At 39.3% G+C, this 18,314-nt stretch overlaps 1 protein-coding gene across 7 annotated transcripts in view; it reads right to left on the bottom strand.

Annotated features, from left to right (window-relative positions):
- PDE7B (phosphodiesterase 7B) overlaps positions 1–18,314 on the bottom strand; it is a 334,476-nt gene that overhangs the window by 10,254 nt on the left and 305,908 nt on the right. For all 7 annotated transcript variants that reach the window (XR_003793706.1, XM_029223802.1, XM_029223804.1 and 4 more), the window contains 3 exons: positions 11,638–11,729; positions 6,375–6,519; positions 4,125–4,221 (listed from right to left, as the gene is read on the bottom strand). Coding sequence is in view for 6 of the 7 variants with exons in the window: in XM_029223802.1 (XP_029079635.1) it covers positions 4,125–4,221; positions 6,375–6,519; positions 11,638–11,729 (334 nt within the window). In the remaining variant the exon portion in view is untranslated. The remainder of the gene's footprint in view (positions 1–4,124; positions 4,222–6,374; positions 6,520–11,637; positions 11,730–18,314) is intronic.

Genomic DNA, 18,314 nt, shown 5'->3' with positions numbered 1-18,314 from the left:
CAGTTGTGAGTGCACTCCTCTAAACTAGAGGAGAGAAACACATAACATTTATATCATGCTTACTGTGTGTCAGGCACGTTCTAAGCATTTTACCTATTTAATTAATTTAATCCTCATAACAACCTCACTATAACCCCCATTTTACAGATGCCGAAATTGAGATGAAGCGTAGGGAAATATGTTGACCTTAGGTCCTTCTGCCAGTGAAGAGGGGAGCCTGGATTCCAACCCAGAAAGTCTGGCTTCAGAGGGTCTGCACTTAACCATTAAGCTAGGATCTTTTGAGATGCCACATGTCTGTCATTTTCCCTAAGACTTTAGCCATGGCTCCCATGGTCTCTCAGGCCCTCGTGGTTCTCAAAACTGATGTGAGGAAATCACTTTGGCTTAACTGAGGAGTTCAGGGAAGTCAGATGATAATAGCCTTCTGAGGGCAGAGCATGACACCATTTAATATTAAAATGAATTCTCCTAAAGTTGGTTTTACTCCTCACCTCCATAGTTCTGTTAATAGTGATTTTTCAGTTAAGTCTGACACTTTGGAGGAGTTGTCTTTCATTTTTCCCTTCCCTCTACCCTCTGTATTGAGGAAGCAAATCCTGTTTACTCCTCTGTTGAAACATCTATTTTCCCTACTTTCACTCTGCCTGACTCTAGTCTGGTTTCTTTCTTTCTTTTTTTAATTGAAAAATAGTTGATTTACAATATTATATTCATTTTAGGTGTACAACACAGTGATTCAATATTTTTATAGATTATACTCCATTTAAAGTTATTATAAAATATTGGCTATATTCCCTGTGCTGTACATTACATCCTTGTACCTTTTTAAAAAAATTTAATATTTATCTTTATTTTATTGTTTTTTTTGGCTGCACGGCATGTGGGATCTTAGTTCCCTGACCAGGGATCAAACCTGCGCCCCCTGCAGTGGAAGCATGGAGTCTTAACCACTGGACCACCAGGGAAGTCCCACATCCTTGTATCTTATTTATTTTATACCTAGAAGTTTGTACCTCTTAATCCCCTATCCCTATCTTGCCCCTCCCCCTTCCCTCTCCCGGCTAGTAGCCTCTAGTTTGTTCTCTGTATCTGTGAGTCTGTTTCTGTTTTGTTATATTCATTCGTTTTACTTTTTAGATTCTACAGATAAGTGAAAACATACAGTATTTGTCTCTCTCTGTCTGACTTATTTCACTAAGAATAACACCCTCTAGGTCTATCCATGTTGTTGCAAATGGCAAAATTGCATTCTTTTTTATGTCTGAGTAGTATTCCATTGTACACATACACCACATTTCCTTTATCTGGTTTCTTTATAACTCGTTCCGATTTTTTGCTTCTTAGCTAGTTTCTTTCGTATTTCTTCTGCTTCAGTTATACATTTTGCCCTAATTGTACTTTCTAAGATGACTCCCACTGCCATGTTCTCTACTTTTAGCATGGTGTACAGGGGCCTCAACAGATCCTCATATTCTCACCTTCTATGGGATCAAGCTGGTCTATGAGGCAGGGGGATGGTCTGCAGTGCTTCTGTCCATTTCTGCTCCTCTCTATCTAGACCACTGGGACTGTCTGCAATGATGGAAATGTTCTCTGCACTGCCCACTATAGTAGCCCCTTGAAATCAGATCAAGAAAACTGAGGAACTAAATTTTCCATTTTATTTAACCTAATTAATTTAAATTTAACTAGCTGCATGTGCCTCACGTTTATCCTATTGGAAAGTGCAGTCACTACACATCCTTGAATACCCAGCTCAGATTCTGCCATCCTCAGCACTAGGTCTTCTCCTGTGACCTCTACCACAATTGGTCTTCCAATTGGATCATTTAGTCATTCACTTATTTCAACATATATTTACAAAGCACTGCACATTTCAGACACTTTGTTAATCAATGTAGAGAATACAAAGAGGAAGATTGGAGTTTCTCTCCTCCAGGAACTCTACTGGTTAGTATTTTGAGCTTATGAAACATTAACTATAATTCTTTGCCTCCTTCATGACACCCCCAGTGGGTCTTTGCACATAGGAAAATCACAGCTTTGCTGAGGATTAGACAAGGCTGGAAGCAGATGTTCGATGAAAACTTCTGGGAATCTTGGTTCATTGAGAAATACCAATCTGCAGTTACAATAGGACAGAAATTCTACTTTTTTAAGGCACTGAGGGGACGAGGGTGAATGATGTTTGAATCCTAATGTCTGTTCTGAGAATTTAACACTGTCTTCCTAATTCATGGGATCTCATCTTCCTTTGCCCTTCTGTCCCTGACCTTGATTTTAGGGTTTTTCCTTTGCTCAACATCACAAATCATTAAAGATACTTTGGCTGGGACTGTTAGCAGTCTGTGGAAGCCCAGATCCTAAACTGAAAGCCAGAAGAAGATTAATCAAAGTGATTACAGAATTTCTAAAAAAATAATTCAGTATGGAGGACAAGAAGTTTGGATAACCCGAGAGTCTGGTCTTCTCTTAAATAAGCTGAACTTCTGCTAGACCATAAGGCTATTAAATAAAAAGGACCCGACATACCCTCTGAATTCTCCTTTCTCTGCTAGGAAACATGCCACAGCAAAGTGTTTGAAAGCTCGCCTTTAGTGATCAGAGTTACAAATATTCTAGGTTGTCCTATCTTATGATGCTGCACATGCATATTATTATGAGGACAAGTTTTTGCCAAGACATCTTACAGATTACCTTTATTGGTAGATCCCACTGATTCCATTTAGTTAACAACTTCCACTCACCAGCTCTGTGGGCCTTACCATCTGCCCAGGGGACATGGTCCAGGCCCCAAACTGCTCATAATCCAAATAGGGCTCAAGATAAGCAAATGAAAGGGTTAAACTCCAATCAATGCCAACAAGAACGCATGACTGAGTCAAAACCAAGAGGGACAGAGTAGAACCATTTCTTGATCAAGGATGAAGATCCCAGCCCTTTTCTCGCTATGCTATTTCCATATTTTCTGTATCTTATAGTAAAGAAAGTATTTATCTTATCTAACCTGAAACCTCCTTGCTCTAAGTTCATCGTATTTCCTTTCGTTTTTCTCTCAGTGGAGATTTTATATCATGGGCAAGTAGAACTGGCCTTTTGTTTTCTAACCACTCACACTCATCTGAAGTGAAAGTACACAGAGAGGGAGCTCCATGCGTGCTTTTACTCAAAGGAAAGAGATGCGGAGCACAGCCTGCTGGTCCCACATGAACCCTATCCGTTCTGCTTTGTCTTCCGTCTTTGGGACCATCTCAGTGTCACTGACACATCTTTCTACGGAGGCTTCTCCAAAAGGCTCACTGTTGCTACTTGACCTCCCCACAGAACTGGTATGTGGGACACTTCAGGCTTTATTTGTTCTCAGCCTCTCAGACCTGATCCTGTCACTAACATCAGGGCACTGTTGTGCCTGAAAAAACATCCCGAGCACTGAAACCGGGCCTGAAGAAACAAGCTGTGTTTAAAGGCCAAGATCCCACCCGACATCAAGATCCTGCTGTTAATTCACTGCTTTACTTCTGAATGAGGTTAATCTCTTAAAATTTATACCCTAACTTGGGGCCACTTGTCTTTTCACTGTATATATTTGAGAGGACGAACACTGGCCAGCTGTGCTCTATTTCATTATTCACTTTATTTAAGAAAGTGAGGGAAAGGAATACAAAAAAAAAGTCTAAGTCCTTCTGTCAGAGTGGAAAACATTGATCCCAAATGGCATTTAGCATTTAGGCTGTGCTCAGCTCATAAAAATGAAGGTCAGAGTAAAAATCAAACAGTCCTGCACATTCTTATATCCACAGAGAAAAACCATTAACAAATTATATATATATATCTATCTATATATATATATCTATATATATATATATCCCCCTTTTGCTCATTTTTACTGTACCTCATTATTACCTGTTTCCATGGTAAATCAGTGTTATTTATTAATATTTTCAAATTATTTCCAGAAAAGGGCTGGATGGTTCGCAAGAGGGTTAAAAGAGAAAGGCTGGGATAATACGAGTTGATGAAAGAACAAATGTCATGATAGATGATCCATTCCCTATTTTCTTAGGATAAATGCCTGAAAGGAGAAGGGGCAATGAAAAGTCAGCTGTCGGGTCACTACTAACCTTGCCTGTAGAATTCTTCACAGACCCTTTCACTCCATTGCTTGCTCATCTCCCAGATTCTACAAGGATTGCAAATGTCAGCACACTTCAAGGCAATCTGAGAAATGACAGGGCAGGGAGAGAGGGTCAGAGAATGATCTTTGAGCAGCAAATGCACCCCAAGCCCAAGGGGCCATCAGACCTGCCAGTCGGCCTCATGGTACCAGGCCTGTATTTATAGAGGCTTCCCTGACGTGCCTCTTCAGGAAAACAGCACTTATTCATCACGGCACAAAACCTTCATTCAGAACTCCCACTTTATAGCAGTGAGAAGGAGAGAAGAGCCATCGTCCAAGGACACGGAGCTACCTGGAGGAGACTTGGGGCAGGCAGGCCAAGGAAAGCCGTGGCCTGCCCTGTTCCTGCTGCTCCACTCCTTGTGGGCAGGGAGGCCGCAGGGGCCCCAGCCAGGCTCAAGTGAGATCATTGGGACCTCACTCACTCTCACAGTGGCCACACTGACCGACTCCATACATTAAATTATTTGTGTTTGCATTTATATGCCCGTGTCTGTGTGAACAAGCTCAGACTGCCAGCCAGGGAGCTAAGTCATATCAAGCCTAGGAGTGTTTGGTTTGCAGAGATAAATCTGGGCCTTCTTGGCTTTACTCACATTGGGACCTCACTCTCACAGTGGCCACACTGACCGACTCCATACATTAAATTGTGTTTGCATTTATATGCCCGTGTCTGTGTGAACAAGCTCAGACTGCCAGCCAGGGAGCTGAGTCATATCAAGCCTAGGAGTGTTTGGTTTGCAGAGATAAATCTGGGCCTTCTTGGCTTTGCTCACACTGTTCTGCATCTGGGATACCAGCTTTTGTCAGAGATGCTGACCCTAGGAGGGTTTCCTTGGATTTCCAGAGAAATAAGTTCTCCCCCTTAACTACCAACTGCCAAGAGCCCACTTCCCAGATGGGCTTTTGGTGGCATGCCCATCCATCAGCAAGGTCTGTTGGTTTGGACCGAGTTCTTTGGGATCATAGAACTGCCAGCAGTGCTGGGGTCTGGGAGAGCCTGAATCATATTAAGTTGCAAACCTGGTTGGTTCTTTATTTTCTGGTGAATGGGGACACCAGTACATGTTGGAGTAGGTCAGGGGCAGAAGTCCTCTCCAGGTTCCGCCCTTGAGGGATTCGTGTGTGTTAGCAAGTTTTCCTTTTGAAATGCAAGTGTCTAGGCCAAATCTTTCAGCTAGTCACAACTAGGCTTGAGTCTCTAAAATCAGGCGTCTGTGGCACTCAGGGACGAGAAGACTAGTTTGGGAAGAAAGAAGGAGGGAGATACAGTTTTACAGCTGGGAGGAGGGTATTTCCTTAAAAGGATGGAACAGTTGGACAGCTTCCGAAGGCAGCCTGAAGGCATGGAAGGGAAGAAACGGTATGGTTCAGTCTCCCACGTGCAGGTCCACGTCCGTGGTTAAAGCTGGCCTATCTAGATGCATCCAGGATTCACTCATTCAGTCTTTTGTGCCAAAAGGAAAGAAGGAAAATGAGAGAAAATGGAAGACCAAGCAAAAGGCTCTGGTTTGGATACAGCAGGTCAGACCTCTGCTTCCAAGGTCCACTTCCCATCTTGTTCTTTCTTAACTTTCACAAATGGCTTTTTGCCATGGAAGGAAGCAGAAAGGGTTGGGCTTGATATGATTCAATTCATTCAATTAAACTTAAAATCATTTATTTATTGGTGCCTAAAAATGGTAAGACTAGGTAAACACGTCTGAGCCTCAGATGAAAATACGAGTTAAGGTAGTAAAAGGAAGGAAAGCAGGGTTTAATTAAATAGGCTTTAGGTAAAGGAAGGATACTCGTTTTTCAATTTTCGTTAGTACTATAGTTAACATAATATACTTTTGTATTAAAGAAACAGTTTTCTACATTGCACAGGTATGATAGTGATCAGCTTTATATCAAGGCAGAAAATGTGGTAGATTCTTACTGCATGCAGCTACACAGCAGAGCTACGTTGTGGTGAAGCAGTTACCAAACAAGGAAAAATGAGATATTATCAACTTACTGACGTGAAACCCAGATTTTACTTGCTTGGAAACCACTTAAAAATTTCATGTCTCAAAGTTTTTAATAAAGTAGGTCACCGCTCTAGCTTATACCATGGGAGACATTTCTTCTCAGATGCATTAAAATGATGGATCGTGTCCTTAAGTGTTATTCCCAGTGAGGGTAATGACTTCTTTTTGTTGTTGTTGTTTACCTGAAGCATAAAGTGCCTGTCGTGTACATCCTCCAGGCTTAAGTCTTTATTGTGGAGGTGAGCTTTCAATCTGGTCAAAAATTCATTCTGTCTGTTGATGTCTGTTGCCAAGATCAAGGAGCCCAGCTGCTGTTCAATATCCTGTCTGCATCCACAAGAATGAAAGAGAAAACACACACACAAAGCAAATTCCTTTGAGGAGGGTGATGGATTCTGTCATCATCAGGTGGCTTGTACTCTCATTTCTGCCTCTGATTCTGTTTATTACACAGAATCCCAGTCCTTGCAGCCCGAGAGTGATTCTTTCACCCACCATCATTTCTGTCCTTGGATGGGATGTATGTCAAGGACTGGACAAGAGATTGAAACCATGGGTGAACAGAGTTGTGGCAGTTTATACATTCCCATGGTTCCTATGGGTGGGAAGATCGAAAGCCAACGAGAAATGTATGCTTTAAGGAGGACCCAGAAAGACTCACAGAATCACAGGCATTTGAATTGTGCTTTTTATAGAGTTCAAACCAACTCAAACTTTAAGATTTGCATGGGGAGAGAAATGGGCATGATAATAGTAACAGTAATGAAGACAATAATAGTGACTGATTCTGTGGAATGGAAAGACCCATCAAGGGAACAAAACTGATAGGTTGGAAAGAGATACTGGAACTTAAAAAAGAATCACAGTTGATTAAGGCACCATTAAAAAGCAGTGGTCAAGCAATATATTGGTCAACAGATGATATATGGAAAATGGGATATTTTGGAAAAATAAAACAAATCAGAGCTTATCCTCACACATGGAAAGTAATCAATGGGAGGAATATCCGTACCTATTTTTAAAATTCACCTTTAAAAGTGAAGTATACTTAAGTAGAGAGCATAGAGTACACATATACAATTTAATGAATAAATATCAAATAAACATCTTACAATCACCATCCAGGTCAAGATTGTTGCCTGCCAGTACCCCAGAAGGTCCTCATTGTGTCTCTCATCCAACCCCACCTCCCCTCAACCCCTGAAGTAACCACTCTCTTGACCTTTGTTTTAATAATTTCCTTGCTACTTATAACAATTTTACCACCTGTGTATGCATGTTTAAATAATACGGTTTAACTTTAACTGCTTTTGCACGTTAAGTTATGTGATAAGTATCAGTTTGTGACTTGCTTCTTTAGCCTAACATATTTTTGAAAGTCACCTAAGTTGATGTGTGAGCTGTCGTTCATCCATTTTCTTGATTATATTGTATCCTATTGTAGGACTATACTTCAATGTATTTATCTGTTCTACTTTTGATGGTAACTTGAGTAGTTTCTAGCTTTTGACTACTATGGAAAAAATGACACAGTAAACACCCTCATGTACCTCCAGTTACACATGTGCAAAGTTTCTCTAGGGACTATATCCAGGAATAAAATTATTGGATCACAGAGATGTTCATCTTCAATTTCTTAGATATTGCTGATTATTTCCAAAACAGTTGTATAAATTTACACTCCACAGTAATAGATGAGGTTCTCATTGCTTTATAGTCTTACACTTTACATTTTTTTTTGCCCATTTGCCAATGTCGCGCAACTCATTATAATCTTACTATGAATTTCCTTGATAACTAATGGGGTTGGACATATTTTCATGTGTTTATTGGCCATTTCTATTTTTTTGGTGAAGTTTCTATTCTAGTCGTTACCTACTATTCTATAGGGTGGTTTCTGTTTTGTTTATTGCTTCTAAGAGTTTTTAATATATTTTCAATAATGGTCTTTTGTCACTTATGTGTAGCAAATATCTTCTCTCACTCTGTGGCTGGTCTTTCTGTTTTATTTATGATGTCTTTTGATGAAAGGAAGTCTTAATTTTTAATATAGCTTAACCTATAAATATTTTTATTTAGGTTAATATTTTTCTCCTATTTAAGAAATCCTTCCTACCTCTGATGAAAATATTCCCCTACATTATATTCTAAAAGCTTTATAGTTTCATCATTAACATTTTTGTTTTTAAGCCACATACACATCTTTAATCTACTCCTGGACATTAGAAATAATCTCAGAAAACAGGCAATTCACAAAAGAAATTTAAAATGTTCCCAAAATATGAAAAGATATTAAATATTCTTAGTATAACAAAAAATATGAAAACAGCGATGTGATACTATTTCCCACACTTTTATTGGCGTGGATTAAAAGTAACTGCTAAATAATATGATGAATTAATTAATGATTGTGATACTTAATGCTGTTGACGATATGGGGAAATCTTCCTTCTTATTCTCTGTTAGCCAGAGTGTAAACTGGTGCAGTGTTCCTGAAGGGTAATTTAGGAATTAGTGTTAAAAGCGATAAATATAAATAATTTGACCAACAGTTCATCTACAAATTTACTATGAACATGTTAGTAGAGACACAGTTAGTAAAGATATATGTTATAAGAATGTTTATCCTATTGTTGTTTAAAATAATGCAACATTCTAGGGAGAGAAATATCACAAGAATTCATAAATAGGAGATTGGTTAAATGAACCATGTTACAAGCATACTATGCAATTATTTCATATGATGATGTATAGCTATATTTATTGACATGGAAAAATACCATGTTTTATTGTTATGTTAAAAAACAGGATACAAAGTATGTAAGACATGATCTCTATGGTCATAGAGAAGAATTTGGAAAGACATATAATGGGGGAATTATGAATGATTTTCACTTAAAAAATAATTTTCAATATTGTATGAATTCTTTAAAAATGAATATTTATTAAATTTATAACCAGGAAACATAACTATTTTAGTTAGGTGAAATGTTTCATGAACCAGGTTAAAAGGCAAACTAAAAGCTTCAAATAATATTTACAACATATAACAAATGGTTACTGTAGTTAAAATACAAAAACTTCTTACAAATGAATAACAACACTCATAAGAAAATAAGAAAAGATCAAATGCAAAATTTTGTTCTCTAAAGAAATAACAGTGGCCAGTAAATGCATGAAAAATTTTTAGTTTCATTTGTTATCAACGAATCTCTCTCTCTCTCTCTCTCTCTCCTTCTCTTTCTTTCTCTCTCTCTCTGTCAAATCTGCAAATATTTTAAAAAGGTAATGGAGATAAAACTCAATTTTGGTGATTTTCTCATAATCTACCAGTGGGAATACAGGTAGATGTAGCTTTTTGGAAAAGCAATTTGATAGTATACAACAAGAACCTTAAAAATTCACACCTTTCTTTCTGATCAATAACTCCTAACCACAAACAGTTTCTGAGAAAATAGAATATCGTAGTTTGGGATAAAAATACATGTTTAAGGATGCTTGTTAAGCATTATTTGTAATGACATAAATTTGGAAATCATCTAAATTCCCAACAATAGGCAATAGTCAATACAATTTGATGCAATGGAATGCAGTACTTTATTTTAGCAGCAGGTTTAATGATATGGAAAAAGGCCTTTACAGTAAGTGAAAAATAGCAGGACATACACTGTATGAGATAACTTCCCCATTTCTTTAAAATATAGTTATACTGAAAAAAAGACTAGAAGGAAACAAACCAGCCAGGTTAACATTTGCTATTCCTGGACTGCCGGATTACCAGTAATCTCATTTTTCTTCTTCCTATTAGGTTGAATCATATGAAACTGCCAATATTCTACTGTTCTGGGCTCTCAAAAACAGCAACTTCATATGGTGCAAACTAATACTTTTCTGATTTTTTCCTTAGTGTGTATGGTTAACCTGTCTTTCAGAATCAGAAAAATGATTTGAAGGCATTCACATGAGGATAGGATACACACTATGAGTAGGATGACCGTAAATTTCATTATAAAGTCCTTTCACGTATATTATTGCATAACAGTTTTTCTTCTAGCAAAAGCAATTTATAACACTATGTTCCACAAAACATATAAAAATATAGTATTTTTATTTGGAATCCATAGGGATGAGTAGAAGTATCTTAGAAGTATCTTAGAAGTATCTTAGGAAATGAATATTAATTGAGCAACGAGCAGGACTAAGGAGGGCGTTACAGGGACAAATCTGGTCCCAGGTTCCTCCTCCCTTTTTCCTGTTGTTTAATTCCTTCCTGTCTCCTTCTCCTTCCTTCCCTTCTTCTCTCTTTCTTTGGCTTCCTTACCATTCACCTCTTCCTTCCTCCTCCTTCTTACTTGATTTTTTGCTCTAGTTTTTAGTTCTTTTTGCACTTAATTCTTTCGATCTTTGCAATGTATTGTTTTAGTAAGAGGCACGAGTTTTTATTCCATGTGTGAGGATTGGTTTTATTTGGTTTCGGGGGTAAAATTTTATCAGAATTGAAGTTCCTTCCACAAATTCCACTTTCTTCTGGGTGCTAGGGAACAGCATGAGATAGAATCAGCGTGCCAGGGGTAAACGTGCGAGCCCAGAGCATCCTGCCTGCTTTACCGAGAGACCCCACGTGGTCCTTGACCTTAAGTTGTGTGCCCTTCAGAAAGATGGTGCAGGGATCTATTTACTTTTTCCCTCCTAGCTACCCTGGGTTCTGTGCATTTGAATTAAACAGATAGGAATTAGCGGTGACCTTGGAAGACAGTGCAGCAGCTAAATTAAGGCCAATATGGTACAGCAGCTAAACTGAGGCCAGGTGGAAATGAGGCCATGGTCTTGGATTTAGTAGGACTCGACCTAAATACCTGGGCTAACGAACAGTGGACCAGGAAACTAGTATTTCCCTTTCTGTTTAAAATGCAAGAGACATAGGTAAATTCCTGGTGAAAAAAATTGCTGGGGCCAATTCAGTTACTTAACAAAAGACATTTTAGAAAAGAATTCCTGACTTCTCCTTTTGCTAAGACTGGCAATAACAAAACACGCTTTATTGAACTAGGCTTCAGTCTAGCTTGGGAACTCCTGTGTTCCTTCTTGATAAATATTTATTATTTGGATCTACACAGGAGGACAATTTTGCTAACATAAAAGACAGGAATTTGGCAAAGCACAGCGTTGATGCCGAAGAGTGTGAAAGCTGAGAGCTGTTTATTATCTCTTTTCCTGACGTTAGGTCCTACACTCTCCAGGCCCTTTCAGAGTTCACAGAGGGATTCTGGTTTCTGGGTTGCTGTAACTGACACCGCATCTCCTCTGATAGGCAACCAAGGCAGCACGGGCCGGAAGCACAGCGGGCTGGCTCCCTGCCATTAACCCTGGCGGTCTCAAGCCCAAGAGAAAGCGGCTTATCTCTAATGTGTGGACATCGGTATGTTTCATCTCTACGTCACTTACGTCATTTCCTTTGGCAAGTGAGCCAGAAGTCTTGATTCTCGAAGCATGCCGATCGTAGATCGCCAGTGGTGATTCTCCAGCACAGACATATTCTAGAAAGAAAGAAAATTAAAACTATAAATGGGGGAGAAGCCAGATACCGATCTCTCTCACTGAACACAGCTCCGTGGAGGCCAGTATTTTCCCTCTGGCCAGTTGGTACCTGATGACATAGAGGCAGAGCAGAAATACAAAATAAAACAACCGCAGGCCTATTCTCAAGGCTATAATAATAGTGTGTGTGGGGGTCAAGGCCCCGCTGACCTTCCACCAGAGGGCTGAATGCGGGTCTATTTCTAGCAGCCGCAGTCCTGTCTCTGTCTGGTTTTGAAAGCGCATTCAGGTAACAGTGTAGAAGAAAGAAAGTGAGGCAGTAAAAGTAGGTAGTAATGGATACCGTAGGGCTATGTGCATAATATAATCCAAAATCACACTACTCAACAGAACAGAGGCAGGCCTCACAACCTCTGGTGTGATATGTGCCCCAGTCAATGCAGTCTTGTTTTGGTGGCTTTGTGGTGATTTATTATTGTGGACACTAAAGTCTGAGAACCACTGTCAATAATCTTCGTGATCAGTATATCGGCACTTAGCCCATTAGGTCTGGGTTTGAATCTACAGTTGCTTCCTTGTTCAACTATCTTGATATTTCTTCCTTTGTGGAAACCTCTACTACATCCAATCTCTCCTTTGACCTTAAGTATGCTGCCTGTCTGAACATTAGCTAACCATTTAAATAATGAATATTTCTTACAACCTATTGTGTTTTGTTCTATATTAGCAAACATTATGGCCTTACCACTGACTTCATTTACAGAGAATAGAACTCTTCTAGTCTCCAAGAAATCTTTTCCCTTTATTTTCTTATTTATTTATTCACTCTCCATTTTGTTTCAAGAGGTGTTGTAAACTTACAAAAAATACGGGAAGATAGCATTTATTAAAAGTGAGGCTAAATTGTCAAGGCATGGAAGCAGCCTAAGTTTCCATCAACAGATGAATGGACAAAGAAGATGTGGTGTATATACATACATATATATGTGGTGTATATACACACACACACACAATGGAATACTACTTAGCCAAAGAAAATAATGAAATTGTGCCATTTTCAGCAACATGGATGGACTTGGAGGGCATTATGCTAAGTGAAATTCTTCAGACAGAGAAAGACAAGGACAGAGATATCACTTTTATGTGGAATCTAAAAAATACAACAAACTGGTGAATAAAACGAAAAAGAAACAGACTCACAGATGTAGAGAATAAACTAGTGGTTACCAATGGGGAGAGGGAAGCGGGGAGGGGAAATGTAAGGGAAAGGGATTAAGAGGTACAAACTGTTATGTCTAAAATAAGCTACAAGATATATTGTACAGCACAGGGAATATAGCCAATATTTTGTAATTGGCTATACTGGAGTATAACCTTTAAAAACTGTGAATCACTATAGTGTACACCTGTAACATACAATGTTGTATATCAACTATACTTAAGTTGAAAAAAGTAGGGGGCAATTGTGTGATTCTGCTTATATGAGGTACCTGAAATAGTCAGATTCAGATTCATGGAGCCAGAAACAATGGAAGTTCCCAGGGGAGCTGAGTGAATAGGGAGTTACTGGGTTGGCCAAAAGGTTCGTTCGGGCTGTTCCACACCATCTTCCGGACAAACCCGAACGAATATTTTGGCCAACACAACATTGTTTTGTGGGTACAGAGTTTCCGCTTTGCAAGATGAATTCTAGAGCTTGATTGGGGTGATGATTGCACAACAGTGCGAATGTACTTAGTACACTGAATTGTACACTGAAAAACGGTTAAGATGGTAAATTTTATATTATGTGTATTTTGCCACAATTAAAAAAAAGTGAGGGGGGCTTCCCTGGTGGAGCAGTGGTTGAGAGTCCGCCTGCCGATGCAGGGGACACGGGTTCGTGTCCCGGTCCGGGAAGATCCCACATGCCGCGGAGCGGCTGGGCCCGTGAGCCGTGGCCACTGAGCCTGCGCGGCCGGAGCCTGTGCTCCGCAACGGGAGAGGCAACAACAGTGAGAGGCCCGCGTACCGCAAAAAAATTTAAAAAAAAAAAGTGAGGGGAAAGAAGCAAGGAAAATAATATGGAGACTGATGGAGCCAGGACAGACACTGAAAACTACTCCATCATTATGCAACCCCACTCTTCTTGCCACTATATCTGTGCCATCTGTGTAATGCTCAACTTCTTCAGCAAATGGGAAAAGAGAATCCCCCAGGAGTGACACAAGCTAGGGTCTATTAGGAAAAAACAAGTTCAAGAAAACTGCAACTATTCTTGGTTCTAAAACCAGGTCATGATTTCTCCCCAGGACTTTGTAGAATGAGTTTCACGAGGTGGAGTCTTATTCCAACTCTCTGTACAGGCTGCTCTATTGCCATTCATTTCTCTTTGCCAAGGAGTCACTATTCCTTACGCACCACTTGACCAGGTTTGAACCTGTGATGAGATTTTGTTACTTTTATCAACCAGTCTATTATCTCCTTTTGGGCATGAGCTACACACAGCAAAAGACAATGTTTATGAGAAATAACATACTAGACTAATTTGTTTTGATTGTAAAGATTTATGAGAGCAGAGAGTGATAGGTTAGTGTGATGTAACAGATGTTCTATCCCTGCTGTGACATTTAATTCAGTCACTCATGAGCATTCACTTGCAAGACTAATTCAAGTGGATGTGACATAAGTGCCCTCACGTGAGTTTTTCAAGGGGCCGGAAAACTGTAACAAGACTTAATGATAAATGACGCCATATCCCTGTTGAGTGGAACAAAAGCGTCTGGAGAATTGCCTTAAGCATTGTTATTTATGCCAGCCTGACTTAACATCTTCATTAATAATCTTCCTGAAGACAGAATAAACGGATACTTGGGAAATTTGCCGGTGAAACCATATTTGGAGGTTAGCACCAGAAAAATGGGAGGAAATGGAGGGGGCCTGGATGCTGGCACAGAATAAAAGAAAATAGCATACATATTACAAACACAACCTTTCATGGAGCTGTCATTACAAATAAAGTATGTTTTGGCCAGAATTGTGTTGGAGGTAGGGGTACTCCACTGGATGCAGAAGAAAAGAAGTTTAGGGAGGGGGGATTAACATTTCTGAAGCACCCACTGTGTGCCAGGCCCTTTACATGATCTCACTGAATTCTCACATAACTGTCTACTGTTTTAATCATTAACTCACAGCAAATGAAACCCCAGGTTTCTCTGACAGGCCACATAGCTTAGTCAGTAACTGAGAAAGGCCTTCAACCCAGGTCTGCCAGGCATCAACACCGAAGCTTTGCACACCTCCACTTGCTGTCTCCTAAGAATTACCTCTGTTCACCCACATCCAAGCATTCAGAGGCCTGACATTTATAAACTGATGAATGCCTACAGTTATACTTAATTTTTCCCCAAATCATCTATAGTTGCTGCTTTAAAAGTCAATGGTTGATTGTTTTAATTAGATGTTAGTTTCTAAATCCACACTGGAATCTTTGCACATACCTCCAAATTTGGTGTCACTTCAAAAAGTCTTGTAGTTTGTGTGTGTTATGAGTTGAGATTTAGATTGTCTTGGGGGAGAATTCATCCTTCAGCCACTCTCGACCCTCACATCTGACCAGTCTCCGAGTTCTGTTGGTTCTTCCTTCATGGCGTCTCTTATACCCATCCTTTCCTTTCACTGAAGTGACCATATTTTAGTGCTTTATTATCCTTAATTATCCTTCCTTCTATTCATCCTCCCTACAACTTCCAGAATGTGACTTGTTTATTTGACAAAATTTTTTACCATCTCCCTAATCATTGGTTGGAATGTAAACTAATATTTTTTTGAACACCTCCTAATATGCCAGGTGCCATGGCAGGCACTGGGGGTCTAAAGGTGAGTAAGACAAAATTGCAGCCCTCAAGGAGCTCACCTAAATTCAATATGATTGTGCCATCTGCCTTCTCCCATGCCCTGCTCCAAACTCTACCTTGGTGTCCTATCAGATAAATTAAGCTTAACTCCTTAGCTCGGCATTCAATGCTCCCTAAAAATTGTCCCAACTATCATTCTGCTCCTATATGTTTGGCATAATTGAATACCTTTACCTTTCCTTTCCTACAAAGGTCTTATAGTCCAAATAAATGACACCATATTAATACAACTATAACTTATTATTGACATTATTAAATTATTAATACATGAAAATGTCCTTTCCTTTTGCCACTTTCATGCCTTTCAAGGTAGTTTATGTTCCTCAAACTCCTCTATGTTTCCTTATCAAACTAAAACCTGTCTTCCAAAGTCCAATTCAAACACTCCATCCACAAAGCCACCTGGAATGAGTCCAGTTAGAGGCGAACTTGCTCTCCTCTGAGTCCTATAGCTCTTTTTCTCGGCATTCCTCAAGTCCTGAGGCCAGTTGGTCTCAGTCCCGTTGATGTGTGTGTCAGTTGTGTATGTACTTCCTGTTCTTCTTACTAGATTATAAACTGTACGTGAGCAGGAACCCTGCCTCGTTCCTTTTGTATCCACTCAACTGTGTGCCTTCCACAGAGAAAGTGCTTTCTATTAATTTGCTAAGTATATAACTGAACAAATTACTTGATTTCATTCGGCAAACATATTGAACACTTACTATGTTCCAGGCACTGTAATATGTGCTTGGAATATATCAGTGAACAAAAGAGACAGAGAACTAGAGGTAGCAGGGATAGAGAGAGATAGATAATAAACAATAAGCACAAGAAATACTTTGGGAAAAAAGTATAGCATCCAGAAGATAGCAAATGCATGGAAAGAAGGAAAAGTAGAGCAGAATAATGGGGATTTGAGAGTCTTTGGAGGGGTGGGATGGGGAAGGTAAAGTAGTCAGGGTAAGAGGTGAGATTAGAGCGAAGACTTGAAGGTAGGAGGAAGCTCACCATGCTGATGAGGGAAGACTGTTCCAGAGAAAACAGCTGAAGTAAAGGCCCCCAAAGGGGAGCAAACAGCTGTGAGGTCCATGTGCAGTGAGGGAAGAGAAGTATCGGTACAAGGAGTTAGAGAGGTAATTCGATACCAGATCATGTGAGGTCTTCCGGCCATTGTAAGGATTCTGATATCTACTCTGAGAGAAATAAGGATCCACTGCAGACGTTTGGGAGGAATGAAATTATATGACTTAACCGTAAGTAAGATCACTTTGGTTGCTATGTTGAAAATAGACTTTGGTAGGGGATAAGGGTAGAAATAGGTGTAGAAGGTGGGGGGAGAGGGCAGTTATCCAGGCAAAAGCTGATAAAGGCTTGGACGAGGAAAGTGGAGGTGGTGAGATGGTTGATTTCTGGATCTGCTAGGATGGCTCAGTGTTTAGAAGAGTCTCATCATTGTCCAGAATAAAGATAACATTTCCCAATCTCCTTTACAGCTAAGTGGAATCATCAGGCTAAATTCTGACCTATTAAATGTAAGCAGAAATGTTTTGCGGGATTTTAAGGAAAGTTGTTTAAAGGGAACTGTTTCATCTGGGAGAGGCTTCTTTTGCTTTATCCCTTCCTTCCTTCTCACTGTCTGGAATGCAGCAGGAATGGCTAGAGCTCCAGCAGCTAGCTGGGCAATGAGGACAAGTGTCATACCCCAGTGATAGCAGACTGAAGAACTGAAAGGATCTTGGGTCACTCATTCTTAATTTTGTGAAGCCACCACGCCTGCCCTGGACTGCCAGTATCCAAACTTCTTTTATAAAGGATAGAAACAAACTTCTACCCTTGTTTAAGTCACTAACACACCAAATTATTTAAAGTTGCTTTATTATCTTCCATATCATCCCAAAAGAGTTGATAAAAAGACCTTTTCAATGTCTTAATCTAGAATAATGCTTGGTTTTTGCATAAGAATCTTAATAAAGAATTTTATAACTCTAAAAAAGAGTGAGGTGAAATCACCTTGGTAAAGTCTGAAACGCACGCGTGGGCTCACGCGCGTCTGCGCGAGGGCACACACACACAAACACACACTTCTTATTTCTGAGATCAAACATTGCCATCTACTAGGAAAGACTTTCCTGGTTCTCCAAACAGAACTGACAGCTCCCTCTTCTAGCTCCCCATTCCCAACCCAAGCTTCTATCCTACTGTCCAAAACACCTTATAACAACTTTGTTCACTGGCCTTGCTCCTACATATAAGTAATTTTCACATGTTTTGTTCATTTACTCTTAAAATAGTCTTGAAAAATTATGGTCTCCCTATGCTTTTAAAAATTGATATCTGAAATCACAAATTTCTATGGTAACAAAAGATGTAATAATGTCTTGCATTTTTGTGAATATTGGTGTTTTAATATAAAATCATTATATAACTCTTTTATGCATTAAATGTATCTAAGGGAATCAAAATACCAATGGCATTTAATACCTATTAATCACATGTTTAGGAAAACACATGAATAATTTATTTTTTAAGTCAAAAATTTTAAATTGATTTTTTTCCCTCTAGAACTTACATTTCCATTCTATTTCCCCATAGAATTTTATTTTAATGTAATATATTTTGATGTGTGAAATTCTTTCATCATCACCCTATCATATCTCTCTGAAACAAAAATAAGTATTGATATATAAATTGAATCTTTAATTTAAC

Source organism: Monodon monoceros, unplaced genomic scaffold (assembly GCF_005190385.1).
Source record: "Monodon monoceros isolate NGI ecotype Baffin Bay Population unplaced genomic scaffold, NGI_Narwhal_1 Super_Scaffold_15, whole genome shotgun sequence".
Taxonomy (NCBI): Eukaryota; Metazoa; Chordata; class Mammalia; order Artiodactyla; family Monodontidae; genus Monodon; species Monodon monoceros.
Note: the sequence above shows the minus strand (reverse complement) of the source record. Positions and strands in the feature narration are given on the sequence as shown.